This window comes from Podarcis vaucheri (assembly GCF_965113315.1).
Source record: "Podarcis vaucheri genome assembly, chromosome: 2".
NCBI classification, from domain to species: Eukaryota; Metazoa; Chordata; class Lepidosauria; order Squamata; family Lacertidae; genus Podarcis; species Podarcis vaucheri.
The window spans coordinates 90360536-90376060 of NC_138760.1; the positions used below are offsets into that span (position 1 = coordinate 90360536).

The window sequence follows — 15525 nt, forward strand, 5'->3', positions numbered from 1 at the left end:
CTGGCTATGGATACTTGCAGGTCAAGCCTCTCTCTCTCTCTCTCTCTCTCTCTCTCTCTCTCGGCTGCAGTCAGATCTGGTCTTGCCAGCTGGCCAGGCAGTGTCCTTATCCACCTGTTTACAGCTTCCCAACCTGCTTGTTCCAGCCTCCTTTGATCAGATTCCTCATCTTAACCCCTGCCTGCAACCAGTTCTTCCTTTCTATTGACCTTCTGTATTGTTTCTCTGCTAACCTGCCTCCTAACCCCTGCCTGAGGTGCTCTGGTGCAGTGCCTCATCCTGCTCCTGCTTCCAATCCTGCCAGGACATGTACCTTCTACTCTCCACATACATGGCTGCCCGTGGCCCAGCGCTGACTAGTCTGCATGTAAGAAGTCTCTGGTCTCTCTTCAGGAAACTCATTATATTCAGTGAACCTGAGACATCCTGGATAGATTTTGTTCTCCTTATGCTGCCTATTAGCAAAGGGAAGAGGCGATAATAGTTCGTTCATGAAGACTTGTGAAAAAGTCACATGGCTTTCCTGTGCATTCCTGTTGAGGACTCATTATGCGAAAAAGGAGTGTGTATGCCTTCAGCCAGGTGAGGTTGCCTATATTGGCATGATGCAAGGCAACAGACACCTTCATCTGCCCCAGCTGCAACAAAACATCTCTCTCCTGTGTTTTGGTCTCTACAGCCACAGCAGGCGCTGTAACTCTCCAGTGGTTTGACTCCACCCCTGAAGTTGTGCTCTTCCATTGTATCCCAAGACAGAGGGATGCCAATCTATATAACTTGCAATGTTTTCCAACGGAAAGGCTTACTTTTGACATAATCCCCATATATGTGCATGGAAATATATGTGCATGGATGGTAGAATAAGCCATCCAGGAAGCATTCTTGGAGAACGCTTATACACTAATTGGATCAATCCAGGAATCTAGCCTCAGCTCAAAAGCCAGTGCATGAACAGGCTCTGAGGACATTCTGAGAAGAAGAAATCATGAGTTGTGCATTTAGCAGAGCCATTCAAAATGCAGAATATTAACCTCAGGGATATGGTTTGCTGTCCTGCAGCCTTGCAGCCTTTCTGTTGCCCCTGATTCTGTTCACTGAAATAATTTGGTGTGGTCCCCCCGCCCCGCTCAGTTCTGTGGTACTGTTGCTGTTAACAGGTGAACCTCACCAAGAATGTATCACTCAGTCTGTTTGCTTTAAAAAGGTTTTGTAGAGACTGCTGGTGAAAAAAGGTAATTTATGAAAATATTAGCAAGAGTTGCATATCTGATTCCCCATGTCTGAATTTGGCCCCCAGCACTGATAAAAGCAGAGGCATGTCATTTTTCTTACCGAGCTGTTCTATCCGATGGGAATTAATGTTCCTTCTGATATCGGGGATCATTTTGTTTAGCACTGGAGGGGAGGGGGAACTCCTTGCAGTGGATTTACCAGATGAGAGATTTTCTGCTGCACAGCAATAAGGCAGAAATAATTTTAGCCTAGAAAATTGCCTCTTTCCAATTATTCTTCCCACCCCTCCCTCCCAAGACAACAAAACAATAATGTAAGTGTTGTGCAGGCAATAGTCTAAAAATATCTCTGCTCTCCAAAAATGTGAGCCTGGTGGGAGGAGATCCTTCTCAATGTGTTGTACTGTGTGAGGCGGGAGAAGAAAAGTAATCTTGCGAACACTGAAAAGAAATGGATGTTGATCGTGCTGGAAACAAAGATTGTGTGTTCCAGCCAAGCGACATCAGTAATATAAAAAGTAGAACTGATACACGCTTTTGCAGAAAATAGAAGATGAGCTCTGCCAATAGTAACTGCAAGTGAAAGCCAGCTTTTGCTAGTTTCCAGCAGCATCAGCCATAGTGTGGTTGGTTTTCACCAGTGCTTGTGCAGTTCAGCTTCGGCACACTGACCCTAAATGTGGCTTAGAAGTAGCATGCTGAAAGTCACACATATTGGAGAATTCTTAGGACTGCCTTGCCACAGGCTGATAACTGAACATTGGCACGGGCTAGTTTTTGACAGGTTGAAATGGTTAGGGAAGCAGGCCTCTGGGTTTGCAATGAATGGGAGTGGTTGGGATGCATCCAGGTTGTAGATTAATCTGTTGCTTTTTCACTGCTGTAATGCATTTAGGAGGCTGCAGGCAGGATACCATTTTTTAAAGCCCCAGAACACCCCCGTACTCAAAGCTGGAAGTCAGTCATGCGCTGCGCTGCCCATTCTAACCTTGCAAAAGTTTGAGCCAACCAAATGTACTGACGGGGACAGAACAGGGGGAAACACCTTTCAGAGGCATGTTAGTCTGTTGCAGGGAAACCATGAAAGAGTCTTCCATCTACACGATGCACTAAAAATGCATCAGACCCACTAAAATGATAGCTATGTGTACATTTATGTAGCTCTGCACATGGGAAGAATGAAACCACCCATTGCCTAAGCTGCTCCAGCACAACATGCAAAAGTTGAAGCTTCAACACGTTCCCAGTACTAAACCAGATCTGATCCACTTGTCTCTAAAAATAAGCTATAACCACTTAGTGAGGCTGTTCTCTGGCTGCTCCAAAGGTGCAGATTATTCACCTTCTATCCAAAGCTGACACAGCAGCACTGATGGTCCCTAGCTTAAGGGTAGGATTGCTTCCTGGTACGGAGCTAGGATGGATCCGTCCTCAGATTCTTGGAGCCAAATGCCAGATCTTCACCGCTGCCAGATTGGTGTTTCTTTTGTACAATAGTGTTTGTTAAAGAGGGAAAGCAATATAGAAATTGTGGTTTGCTTGTTTTTAAAAACTAAACAGCTGCACGTAGACTAAGGCTTTTTAAAGCTCTCTCTTCTGCTCAGTGTTAAAAGATGTTTCCCAGATTGATGTTGCATGTGTCCTTGTGTATGTGCTTGCTTGAGGTGCTTCCTGTGCTCTGTAAGAACAATGTTGACTTTGCATGTCCAAAAGGATGTGAGCCCTTGAATTTCCAGATGTTGAAGAGGTGCCCCACCCTTGGGATTTCCTTCTTCTTGGGTACAATGGTTGAATTAGCTGTGTTGCTTGTTCCATGAATAATTAAATGCCATGTATTCTGTTAAATCCAGTGTTTCATGTACAAGCTCCACTCCCTTCCTAAAAACCCGTTCTTGATTTACGTGCTTTTATTCTGTGGGGAATTCTTCTGACATGGTCTAAAATAATGTGTACAGAACTGATCCAGCTGAAACCAGTGGCTAAGTTACCATACATCCTCCCCTTCCCATGAACTTCAGCTACCCCAAGCTCTTCCTGCACCTACCACCAATGTGTATGTGTTCCATATAGTTCATTGTCATTATAACTCCAAGGAAGCTGCTTTCTTGTTTATCCAGACTTCTCATTATCCAAATATTTTGCATGGCTCCCAGGCCATCCAGGAAAGAGAGGTCATGCTGCACATATTCATTTTCCCTCTTTATTTAAACTTGAAGTAAACATCTGTACAAACAGAGGACAGACGGGAATGGGAAAGCTTGTTTGCTGGGTAGAAGACTAAACTAAAATGGCCCTTTCCCCATCTCTGGTCTAGCCACTTCTTTTGCTGAACCCCGGCTCTCTCTGGCTTGGCAAAATATTTGTTTACCTTTCAGAGATTTCAGATGACCTGAAAATCACAATTAGCCACTATTATTTCCCATGAGGAAGTAATGGTGAAATACACTCTTCAATTATCTTGATTTTTTAAAAAAAATAAAGGCTCTCTTGGAAACCAAAGGCAAATAATATGCTCCCTGGTTATGTAGCTTGGATATTCATTTAAAGGATCCAGAACCTAATAGGAGCATGAGAAGAAACCTGTCTGATGGGAGCAAAATCTTTGTTCCTAATAGTGGCCAGCTAGATGCTTTTAGAAAACCTACAGGCCACAAGCAGGGCACGAAGCCAAAAACAAGAGCAACAACAACCCTTCCCCATTGTATGCCTTCGGCACCTGCAAGTAGGAATGTTGGAGAATTCTGATGAAAGTGGATACAAGAATGTAAATTGCAGGTATTCACCTCTTTGTTCAGAATGAAATAAATCCAGTGAATACAAATAGTATTGCTTTCAGTTAGCAAGCAATTACATTTCATTACGTTTCCTTTGCATTGAAATGAGGTGCATTTCCTTTGCATTGAAATGAGGTGCATCGTAATGACAATGTGATTGTCATAATTTATGTAATTAGTTACGTAAGTTACATAATTTTGCCATAGCGGACTGCAAGATGAATAAGGTCCTTTTGGGCGAAAGATGAACTGCAGCGGAATGGAAACATTGCTGCTTGCTACAGGGAGGAATGGAAAATGCTGCCTACTTGCATCCCTATATTGAAGTCATTCACATATTGCCCCTGAACATGAAGATTCCCTTTAGGCACCACAGAATTCTGTCCTCCAGGAATTTCTCAATTCCCCTTGCACCAGCTCTTGCATGCCACAATCCCTCTCCCTAGGCCACTTTGGTCACCAACCGTGCTTTGCACCCTCCTTAAGTGCTTTGGCCTGGGTGGAATGTGTTACTGAATTGTGATAATGTCTTGATTTCTAGGATGGAGGGGTGTGTGTGTGTGTGTGTGTGTGTGTGTGTGTGTGGAAACCTCTTACTTTTGTGTGGCTGGAATGTAGCCTGCTGTCCAAAGGTAAGAATCACAGCTGTAGCTCCACCCTCATTTTGACTCTGGCTCCACCCACAACATGACAGTTGCCTCCACCCCAGAAGGTTGCTGATGGGGGAATGCAGTCCTTGGGTTGACAAAGGTTCCCTACCCCTGGTTTATTAGAATATCAACAGTAAGGTAAAAAAATGTAAAGGTAAAGGACTCTTGAATGGTTAAGTCCAGTCAAAGGTGACTATGGGGTGCAGCGCTCATCTCGCTTTTCAGGCTGAGGGAACCGGAGTATGTCCACAATAACAACAGTAGCAATCTGCGCAACTGGAGAAGTGTAAACACTAGAGAGCGGGGAGAGGACTGCTTACTTTAAAAGGAATTAGGAGAGATGAGGCCGAGGCTTCTGAATCCAGTAGGCAATGGAATAATCTGTCAAGTGGTGCAGTAGAAGGATCATCATCTGGTGTATGTAATTAAACTAAGGGAGAGAAGAAACAATGCTAGCAATTATCTCTCTTCTCAAAAAGAATCTCAGAGGAAACAGGAGAGCTGAGTTACGTGTCCAAGTAATCCTAAGAAACTGGATGAAAGTCCACAGCCTCTGCATACCAAGATACTGGAGTGTTATTGTAGCGGCTCCCTCTGAACTTGAAAGATGCTGGAATTAGATGGAATTCACTACTTACAAAGCAGTCAAGGAGGCCTGCTGTGAAGTGTGTCAGAATAAAGAACTGCATATGGCAGCTTCATCTTTCTGAGGGATGGTTCAGGTGTTAAATTTTGCTCTCCCTAGCCTTTTTGTTGTTCTTACTACTACTGTGGTCAGACCACGATCCCACCACAGACCACAGCACTATGTTTAATGGAAGCCTTCAGAAAATGGTCTCAGTTACCTAAAAAATGTTTTTTTAAAATCCTGAATGCTCACAGATTCTTGGGGTGACAGACTTTGAGACTCAAATGGCATGTTCTGGAGCTCCAGTGATGGTGGAAGTTGCTGCAGGTGAGCTCCTCCTGACTTCTGTTCAATCAAGGCAGCTCAGTTAGGTTAAGAAAGCAGCCCAAAGCGACAGGCAAACTGACCTTTTTTTATTACAGGGTTCTGGAGGTGAAGGAGGGCAATGAGTAAACGAGAGTAGATCTTTTTCCTTTTCAGCTACAATCCATTTGGGTACAAGGGGCTAGTATGTTTTGTAAAACTGTTTGCAAAGCTACCTCATTCATGTGTAGAAGACGTGTGGTTGTTGGTTTCCAGCCAAACCAAGGGCAGATCCATGTAAAAAAATATGTTTGCTTGCATGCTTGTTTCTCCACTCAGCTATGACCCAGAATCCACATGGCACAGCTGCCAACCTTCTGCATTTCTGTGATTTCCACCTCTATTCTGATCCTACGTAAACAAAATAAGATACCAAGCTGTGTGTTAATTGTCCCACGAGACTTAGAGTCAAGCAAAGTGCCCAGTACATTATCTGTTTTGAGGAGTTGGAATGGTACATTGCAGAACTTCGATTTTTAAACGTATTAAAAATTCACCTGCTTCCCTTCCCTCAGCCAATGCTCTTGCTTCCTACAAATCTGTTGATAATGTAAAGCTGTCTAATGAGCCTGAATTAGTGTTTTAATAGAAAGGCCTTTGTTGTGTCTGTTTTCGAATTCATTTTAAGAGTGAGATCTCACTAGATAGAGGTGTCAGAACTGAAGAAGCACTTGCAGAATTTGTATGAGCAGATCTAGATAAAAACCTGCAGTGCAACAAGAGAAACACTTTATACCAAATGTTCCTCTGATGAGTGACAGAAGTCTCTCAATGATCTGAATTCTTCCTCCTCTCCCAGCTTGGCTATTCAGCATTTCCCCCTTTGGGAATTAGAGCTACAATGAAGGAGCTGTAATTTTGGCTCAGTGATATGGCACCAGCCCACCTATTCAGATCAGTTTATCATCAGTGCTTATTGCTGCTCTAGTTCTGTTCCTCAAGGGATAATTATGGATTTCAATAGTCCAGTGCCGCAAACAATCCTTATCTGGCAAGAGATAGATACTGGGGGAGGCTAATAATTATTTTTCTATTTTTAAGAGCAATGGGCCATATTCCTACAATTTGCAATCAGTTCTCATTCAGGCTGTGAGCAGCATAAGACCCCTGCTGTAGCAAATCAGATACCTCTGAGATAGTCCAGAAAAGGGGTCAAAAAGCCTTCTGCCACTGTTTCGTCCCAGCAGTGGAGGTGCTTTCAGCTGTTACGGCTAATAGCTGTTGATATACACATCTTCCATTAATCTGTCTAATCTCCTCTAAAAGCAACCATAGATCGTAGCCAGCCCTGCATCTTGCTGCAAATAATTCTGTGATTCAGTTTCACATTCACATGTCATACTAAAACCAGGGATGGAAAATGTTTTTGAGCCCAAGGGCCACATTCCCTCCTAGGCAACCTTCCAGGGGTCACCTGCCAGCGGTGGGTGGAGCCATAGGCAAAAGTGGGTGGAGCAACAGATGATAAATTTGCCTTTGTGCAGGAAGGCTAGTTTCTACAAAGCCCCTTCTGCTGTTCTTTTTACCAAGCAAGAAGCACTGTTTCCCGTCCCTCTCTTAATGATCTGTAGTATGAAATCTGAATTTTTCACTGCTGCCACATACCCAGTTTCCTCCAAGATTACCTAAGAGCATAAGAAAGCAAAGACTTTTCTGGACTTGCAGCCTCTTCTCACAGATGCCTATGGGAAGCCCATAGCCAGGACCTGAGCGCAACCCACTTGTGATTCCAAGCAACTAGCATTCAGATGCACGCTGCCTCCAATAGCGAAAGTAGGACATAGCCATCATGGCTCATAGCCACTGATATCCTCCCTGAATTTGCCCAGACCCCTTTTAAAGGCATCCACATCCAGACCCCTTCAGTGCAAATGTGAAATTAGAGTTTTTTGCCCCACCATGCACCTCTGTACAGTTACTCATACTGATGTTTCTGAATAGTTATCAGGAGATTTGTAATTTTTAATTTATCTGTTATCTTTTAGGGAGCTATTGAGTTTTTATAGAATTTGGTAGGGGAGGAATGGGTTCAAGAATTAAAGTACATGGGCTGCCTGTGGATCAAAATAGATGCTACTTTAACTGTAATGACCAGTGTAGAAGGGGTAATTTTCATTGGGACCAAAGCATGTCGAGAGTGGAGATTTCATCCTTCCCTCCCAGTCCTGATCCCAATAAAAATCACCCCGTGCCACAATTACCGTGAGAGAAAAAGCTGCCTCCCATTTGTGCCAATGGGAAATGTTCTTCCTAATACTAATTGTAGTGTAGGGGGTGATTTTCATTTGGACTGGGAATGAGAAGGAAGAGATAAATGCCTCACCCCACATGCGGTGGTCCTGATGAAAGTTGACTTAGCCTCGCCCTCACTGTTCCAGATACTGCATTTAAAACAACAAAACAAAACAGATGTGACCATTAGCCATGCAATTAAATTAATGTCTGTTTTTGGCTCTGAGATTCCCCAAAGATGATTTCTGAATGTCTGATGAGGGCATAAAATTTCCTTGCTGAAAAGTAATAGACAAAATTTGGAAATTTCATTTTTTTTCCTCTTTCCTCTGCATCTCATATGATGTTTAACTTCTGCATTTCCCAACCCCCCTAAAGTTAGATTCTAACCCTGAAATTTACAGTAAGAGCTGATGTGTCTCCTTCCCAGCTTCTGTTGCTCATGCATTTCCTCTTTCTCTGCGTTGTGGATGCCACCCTTTTCATCATTTCCTTAACTGTCAGCCATTTCCTTCACTCACTCCAGTATCCAGGTTTGGATCAAGACATCTGCTGCCTTTGAATCAGAAATGCCTTTTTAGCTGTTCCCAGCACAATCAACATCTCTTTTCAAGCTGAATGCTTTAGACACTGGCAGCACATAGTTGGGTGCCAATAATCTTTGTGTAATTCCTGGAAAATTTCTTTCTGCGTGCGTTCATATGAAGGTATTTGTGTAGTCATGATAACTGACAGACATTCTGACAGGCTGCCAGTCGATGAGTCCCTCACTCTGTGCATCTGTGGGCAGATGCATCCCCCAAGCTAACAAGGGAGAGCCACTCACAGAAGCACATTCCGGAGGGCAGCTGAATCCAGGTCCCCAACACTGAGAGCAAACAGAGCTAGCTATCCAGGCAAGAGTGTGGGGGCAGATCTGTTTGCATGCTGCAGCATTATTTGGGTCCAGGCCACGGTGGTTTAGCCTTATGTTTACATCTTCATATGATTACAGCTAACCAGAAAGATGTTTTTGCCATTGGTCATCCCTGACAATGCACAAGAGCTCTTTGCACATCTCTAGCGCCCCCCTTCTCCATTGAATTTCAGATACGATGCTGCCTCGAGCATCTTTACATTAAAGGTGTTGAATATTTTTGATGTAGCAGGTCACTTTTCCTTTCCCCTCCACAGTTGGCCATGGGCAGAGTGAAGGAGACCGTATGGTTGTGTCAGACTTCCATGTGTTTGTCAGAGACAGCTTGCAGCACATTGACCTCATGAAGAAAGACCACCCAGGCCTCCCTGTGTTCCTTCTAGGGCACTCCATGGTAAGCAGTCCTGCTCTATCCCTCCTTAATGGACTCTCGGCTTCCTACCCAGGAGCAGAGGACACTTTCCCCCACTCTGGTCTTTTCTGTTTCCCTACCCCTTTTTCTTCGTTTTATGTTCATTTTACATGGATAATTGCTAAAAGCAGTAATTGCACCCATAGAGTTACTTGCAAACAGGCATGACCATGAGGGATGGGGGTCACACTCACACACACGGCACTCCCAACTCTTATTGATCTTTGGGCTCCAAAGACCAAACAGATCTTCCAGAAATGTAAGACAGTTGAAAGGCCCCCAGTCTTTCCCCAACATTACCAAGCCAAGAACTAACTCTCTCTCTCTCTCTCTCTCTCTCTCTCACACACACACACACACACACACACACACCACTTTGCAAGTTGAGTTAAGCTGTTTCCCCTCTTACTGTTTTTGGCCAATACATTTCTCTACAACTCAAGGACCGTAGTCAGTGTAACAATGGAGCACCAGTGTAGTGACTAAACAAGCCACTTTGGTGAGCTTTTTTGGTGAGAAGCTGTGAGAGGCAAGAGAAAGAGAACCCACATGACTGGCCACAATATGGCCAAGGTTTGAGAGACTAATCAAGCTCAAGGCTGAGGTAGTAAGTAGGGAAGACACAGCTTTTCCAAAGCTAGGTATGTTTTATTTCTTGTTACTCCATTAATTACTATTAATGGTTAAAGGATGAGGAACTGAAGTAAGCCCATTGCCTTCTGGGATGTCCCACTCTATGCAGAGTTGTGGCTTTCCCATTCAATTTCTTCTCAGGCACTCTGAAATGTTGGGTAGGCACATGGCTTTAACTGTAAATCAGATGGCAGTTAAAGAAGCAGAAACTACCCAGTAGAAGTCTGTTGGTTCCTAGCAGAGCTAGCCTACACTAGGGAAAAGCTATGGTCAGAGAGATTCAGCACCAGGAGAAGGCAAGTGGAAAAAGCATGTGACTGTTAATGTGGCACTTTGAGCCAGAGTTATGTGTTGTCTTTGTTCACAAACCATGCAAGCATGGAAGTTCATAGTAGACACGTAATAATGACCTGGGCATCTCAGTGTTCTTTTCCAAAACAAAGCTAACTCCCCCAGGTGCTTAGTCCCTGTGATTGTGGAGATAAGCTAGAGATAACCTAAAAATGGATAATGCCTCGAGAAAACTTCAGAAACCAAAGTAAATGCTGAGCAGGACTACTTGTGATCTCGGAATGGGAGCTTCAGCATAGCTCCCTCTGCCATTCAACAAAAGAAGCATGAATTATGCAAAATAAGCGAATATATACAAATATGCACAATTTACTCATAACTCCGAATTCTGCTTTCCTTGATGAAGACTTTTTGTTTCTTTATTGCATGAATGGGAATACTGAGTTTTAAAACAGAGAATATGCACAACCCTCATAGGAGCTTAGTTCAGTTGTTGTTGTTATTATTATTGTGTATATAAGCAAAACATAAAAAGGATCAGGAATGCAAATACAAAAGGTAGTCTGTTTGAGCCACTTGCCAGACAGTTCAGAGGAATGGTATGCCAGTATAGGGCTCTAGAACATGCAGTGCAACAGCTTTCATTATGGGGATACATGCCCTGTTAATCTGCATCTCCAGTCATTAAGGGTTGGTTTATTTACCTGCAGTGTTGCATTTACTTGCAAAGCAAACCCAGACTTCTGACCTCTGAGCCAGATCCCATGGCATAAAACTGGCCCTGGCTCTTTCCTTGCTATGTAATTGCCTTTGCTTGGCACAGCTAAGCAAGGGCTGGAGGCAGCTGTCAGCGCTGCAGGAGTGCCAGTGTCCACTCCTGCATCAATAGTAGGAACAGGATAGTAATTCAGTGTGTTGTTCCTTTCTATAGAGTGGCAACCAGTAGGATCAGCTCATTAGTTAAGGCCCCTGGAAGATCTTCTAAGCCAATATGATGCCCCCTCCTTTTATCTAGCATTACTACCATGCTGTTAGCCATCCCCATATCCCACGGCATTATGCTTCAAAGACTTGCCACATGAAAAGTGCATTACCTATTGTTAAGTTTAAAAAGAAAATACTGAGTCAGGATTAGTGGGTGCAGTTTTGCAACCGGGGAAATCTGAAACATGAACTCCCCTAGTTCTAAAAGCCTCACTCCCCTTTGAACAGGACCCCTATTAATTAATTCAGTTGAATTTGCCTTAGGAAACAGAGACGACTACAAATCCCATGCTCCCTGGCAGGAAAATGAAAACTTTGAACATGCTCAGGACCATCATTTTTGGTTCAGTAGGGGCTAGGCAGCCTTCTCCTGTTTCTAGAAAGACTTTTCTTTGTTTGGAATGGGTAGTAGCAGAATTCAGCACACAAAAAATAATTAATTTTAAGTTTCTGAGTGTTCCCAAGGAAAGTTCAAAGCAAAACAAAAGTAATTTTTGAGACAAGCTGATTGAGTTCACCCGTCACTAGTCCGAATGCGACCTACTTGAATGAAGATGTTTGGTTTGAAGCTCATAGCATACCTTTAAAGGCAAATTGACTATAGCAATAGTCTGATTCCTAAATCCTCATCAAAATGAAGTCTTACATAGTCTTCTTGTCGTTTCTACATGTAAACAGGATTATGACTCTCCAGCGCCATAGAATTTCACCAAGGCAATTAATGATTTGTAATTCCTACTGAGCACTCCCTGCTTATTGGTGCCTCTGTCCTGGTTGTACTGATTTGTGATCCAAGATAGCCTTGCCATTTGATTAGTTGAAACAATGTTAAAAGACTGGTCAAATATTAGCCAACAATACTCAAGTATTTAAAGCCTTAGTTTAGTCTCTAATTGCAAAAGCCCCTGTCTCCAAGAAGATTCCAGAGTCCAGTCCTTCACAGGATTTTTAAAGACCACCACACTAGGCCTTCCTCCCCAAAGCAAATGTAAAGGACTCTCTTTCTCTGTTGAGCCCAGCTCCTACCTAGGTGTTTGTGACCTGTGCCGCTGTGGTGAAAACTCGCATATGTGTGCTTCATGCTTCTTCCTAAACTTCGTGTTTCAGTCCAGACATGCTTTTATTATTTGTACCCCGCCCACCTGAGTGAGTTGTCCCAGCCACTCTGGCCAGCTAGGATAACTGGGCGGTAAGAATAACCAGGCCCAAATGATTCAGCCTTCGTTTTCATAGACACCTCATAAGCAGTGGCGTAGCGTGGGTTGTCAGCACCCGGGGCAAGGCAAGTAATTTGCGCCCCCTAACCCGTGGATTTGCGCCCCCTAACCCTAACCCCCAGATGTTGCGCCCGGTGCGGCCGGCCCCCCCGCACCCCCCACGCTACACCACTGCTCATAAGCATAAGGGAAAGGTAGGGGTTGTGCCTGAGAGCTGTGCTCTGAATCCCAAGGTACCTGCAGGCCATTCACACATGAAATTGGCTGCTCTATGTGAGGCAGCCAGTTAGAGCCCCCACTCAAGCAAAGGAATCCTACACACACACACAAGAATTTAAGAAGTGCCATGCTGGATTAAACCAAGGACTCGCCTAGTCCAGCATCCTGTTCTCGCAGTGACCAACCAGATGCCTGAGGGAAGCTCACAAGCAGGACATGAGTGCAGCACCGCTCCCCCCATTTGAGCTCTCAAGCAACTAGCATTCAAAGGCATACTGCTTCTGATACTGATACCAGAGGTTGTGTACAGCCATCGTGACCTCGAGCTGGAGCTTCTGGAGGAGGAAACCCCCCCCCCCGAAAGTTTTGAGAAATGTCTGAATGTCAGAAAACAGTTAGCTTTGCCTGGGTGTGTGTGTGTTTAATAGTTGAGGTTTTACTCAGTGTCTAGCTGCACAACTCTCTTACTCATTCAGTTTTCTCTTTGTCTTTTGTTGGTATCCTGGATTTTTTTTGGCCAGCCTGTTTTTTCCTGCCATCTCTCCTTTTCCAGTTGCATGGCTCCTTAACTCACCTTGTCTTTCTCAATAACATACAACCATCTCGTGCCCCTTTGATTCTGTCAGTTCTTCCTCCGTATTCTTTGCCTTTATATGCACATCAGAGGCATCCTTCCTTTCCACACCACCGGGACAACCATACCCTTATTTTGCCCCTAGTTGCCCCACCCCAATTACTGTTTAAAATTCCATAGGTGGGAGGGGAGTAAATAAAGTAGTTTACTGTTCTCATTTCTCTCTGCTAAACTATGCATAACTTAAGATTTGTTGGGTGAGCTTGAGCTTGCTGTAACCATCACAGAGTAGCTCCGTGCAGACTGACAGGATGCCTTCTTTCATATAATTGTGCCTCTGAGTGTTGCAGTGGCTGCAGCAGCAGCACCGGAACCCCCTTTGAAGCACAAAAATTGCTCTGCTGGGATTGGCAGGTGAATCACACCTGTGATACACACTTGTATCCATGGTATAAAAATCGAGATTGCCAGCTTCACAGGCATTGTGATCCCATGTTGGCACTTCAGAAAAATAGTTGTCAATTGAACTCAGTGGCATGTGAGGATGAAACACTTATCTAAAATTGTTTTTTGTTGTGTGTAAAAGGAAATTCAAGTTAACTACCTTGGCTCAATTGTAGCGCATCACTAGAGCAAATCGACAAGATACCTGGGTACAGTAACAGACCTGGTTACTGTACTTGCCTATAAAATACTTAGAATCCCTCTTTGCTCTATTGGGATTAATATTCCTGCATTGTGGGGGGGGTTGGACTAGATGACCCTTGGTGTCCCTTCCAGGTCTACAGTCCTATGACTCTATAATACTCATTGTAATTGCCAGTGTTTTCACTCAAAATATTGCTTGCTTTTTCATTTCAGGGAGGAGCCATCTCCATCCTCACTGCGTGCGAAAGACCAAATGACTTTTCAGGCATGGTATTAATTTCTCCTCTAGTAGTTGCAAGCCCAGATGTAGCAACACCGATCAAGGTAAAAATACAGGCATAAATTAATTTCCAACACACTAGCTAAATGTCAGCTGAGCGTCACACTGGCTCCAGCCAGTAGCTCTTTTTTCCCCACCAGTCCTTCCTCTCTGTACATGTCAATTTGCACTAAAAAGAAAAGAAAAGGGAGAAAGGATTGATTTAAGGTCCTTACTAATTTTAAATGAATTTCAGAGGAAATTTTCAGAGGAAAATTCATGGTCACTACGAAGACTATGGGGCTAAATATGTGTTGGAAACATGTGAATAGCAAAATCCCACTGGCTGCCTTTTAGGAAAGCACATGAGGCAGCATTGAGAGAGAGAGAGATATGGAGCAGAGAAACCTGCAAAGACCTAACAATTGGCTTTTGCTGTCACTTTACCTTTACAGTTCCCCCTCCCCAGATTTTTCCATATTCCAGGTTCATGTTTACCTTTGTAAAGTCACTATGAGTGGAAGGACACTTGACAGTTATAATTCTGCCTAATGACATATATTTATGTGATTAGTGGGCTTGGGAGACGAGGTTCAACCTGGTTTGCTTTAGCTTCATAGGTTTAGTCTCAGTATTACACAGCAAGCAATTTTGAATTTGCTTACATTTAAGTGGATGTTGTGGGGGGGGGGGAATGCCCTGAGATTGGAAAAGTAGCCTCCATCCCTATAGCCAGTCCTGTCATCTGTTAATGGTAAGCATGGGAGCATGCATACAGTTGATGCTCTACTCAGACTTTATAATGGTAAAATTTAGATTTTTAGAATGGGAACATATCTTAATCTTCATTATTTATATCAGTGGAATTCAGCTAAGTTTTACTCAGAGAAGATCTATTGAAATGGATGCCCCTAACTTGGACATATTCATTAGTCTACTCTGAATAAAACATAGTTGAATCCCACCTTATTTGTCTTGTTAAGAGTGCATGCAATGCATTTATATGTACCATCATCTAGATCAGGGTTTCCCAAACTTTGGGTCTCCAGCTGTTTTTGGACCACAACTCCCATCATCCTTAGTTAGCAGGACCAGTGCTTGGGGATGATGGGAATTGTAGTCCAAAAACAGCTAAAGACCCAAGTTTGGAAAACCCTGATGTAGATGGATATGGACATAATGAGTTAAATCTACCAACCACAACTCCTGGCAGAAGACACTGTGCAATAACCTGCTCAGATGAGTTCATTAGCTTTTCCTCAGGTATTTTATCTATCAAGGTACTTGTTACACAAAGCTGTTTAATTAAAAGCCTGTTGTTTTACTTAGTATCATCCCCCAGGAAGCCAGGACAACTCATCTCCTCAGGCCAGTGCTAGGAACTAAGCCTAGACAAAACACACTAGGCAGAGTATAAGTAGTAGTGCACAAACAAAGCACAGGGTCACATTCATGTCATATATTTAAAGCACTCTTATACGTCTTCAATAGTC

The 15525-nt window shown here is 43.5% G+C and overlaps 1 protein-coding gene across 8 annotated transcripts in view; it reads left to right on the forward strand.

Moving 5' to 3' along the window:
* MGLL (monoglyceride lipase) overlaps positions 1-15525 on the forward strand; it is a 76107-nt gene that overhangs the window by 45716 nt on the left and 14866 nt on the right. For all 8 annotated transcript variants that reach the window (XM_082210538.1, XM_082210534.1, XM_082210536.1 and 5 more), the window contains 2 exons: positions 9053-9189; positions 13987-14097. In XM_082210538.1, coding sequence (XP_082066664.1) covers positions 9053-9189; positions 13987-14097 — 248 coding nt within the window. The remainder of the gene's footprint in view (positions 1-9052; positions 9190-13986; positions 14098-15525) is intronic.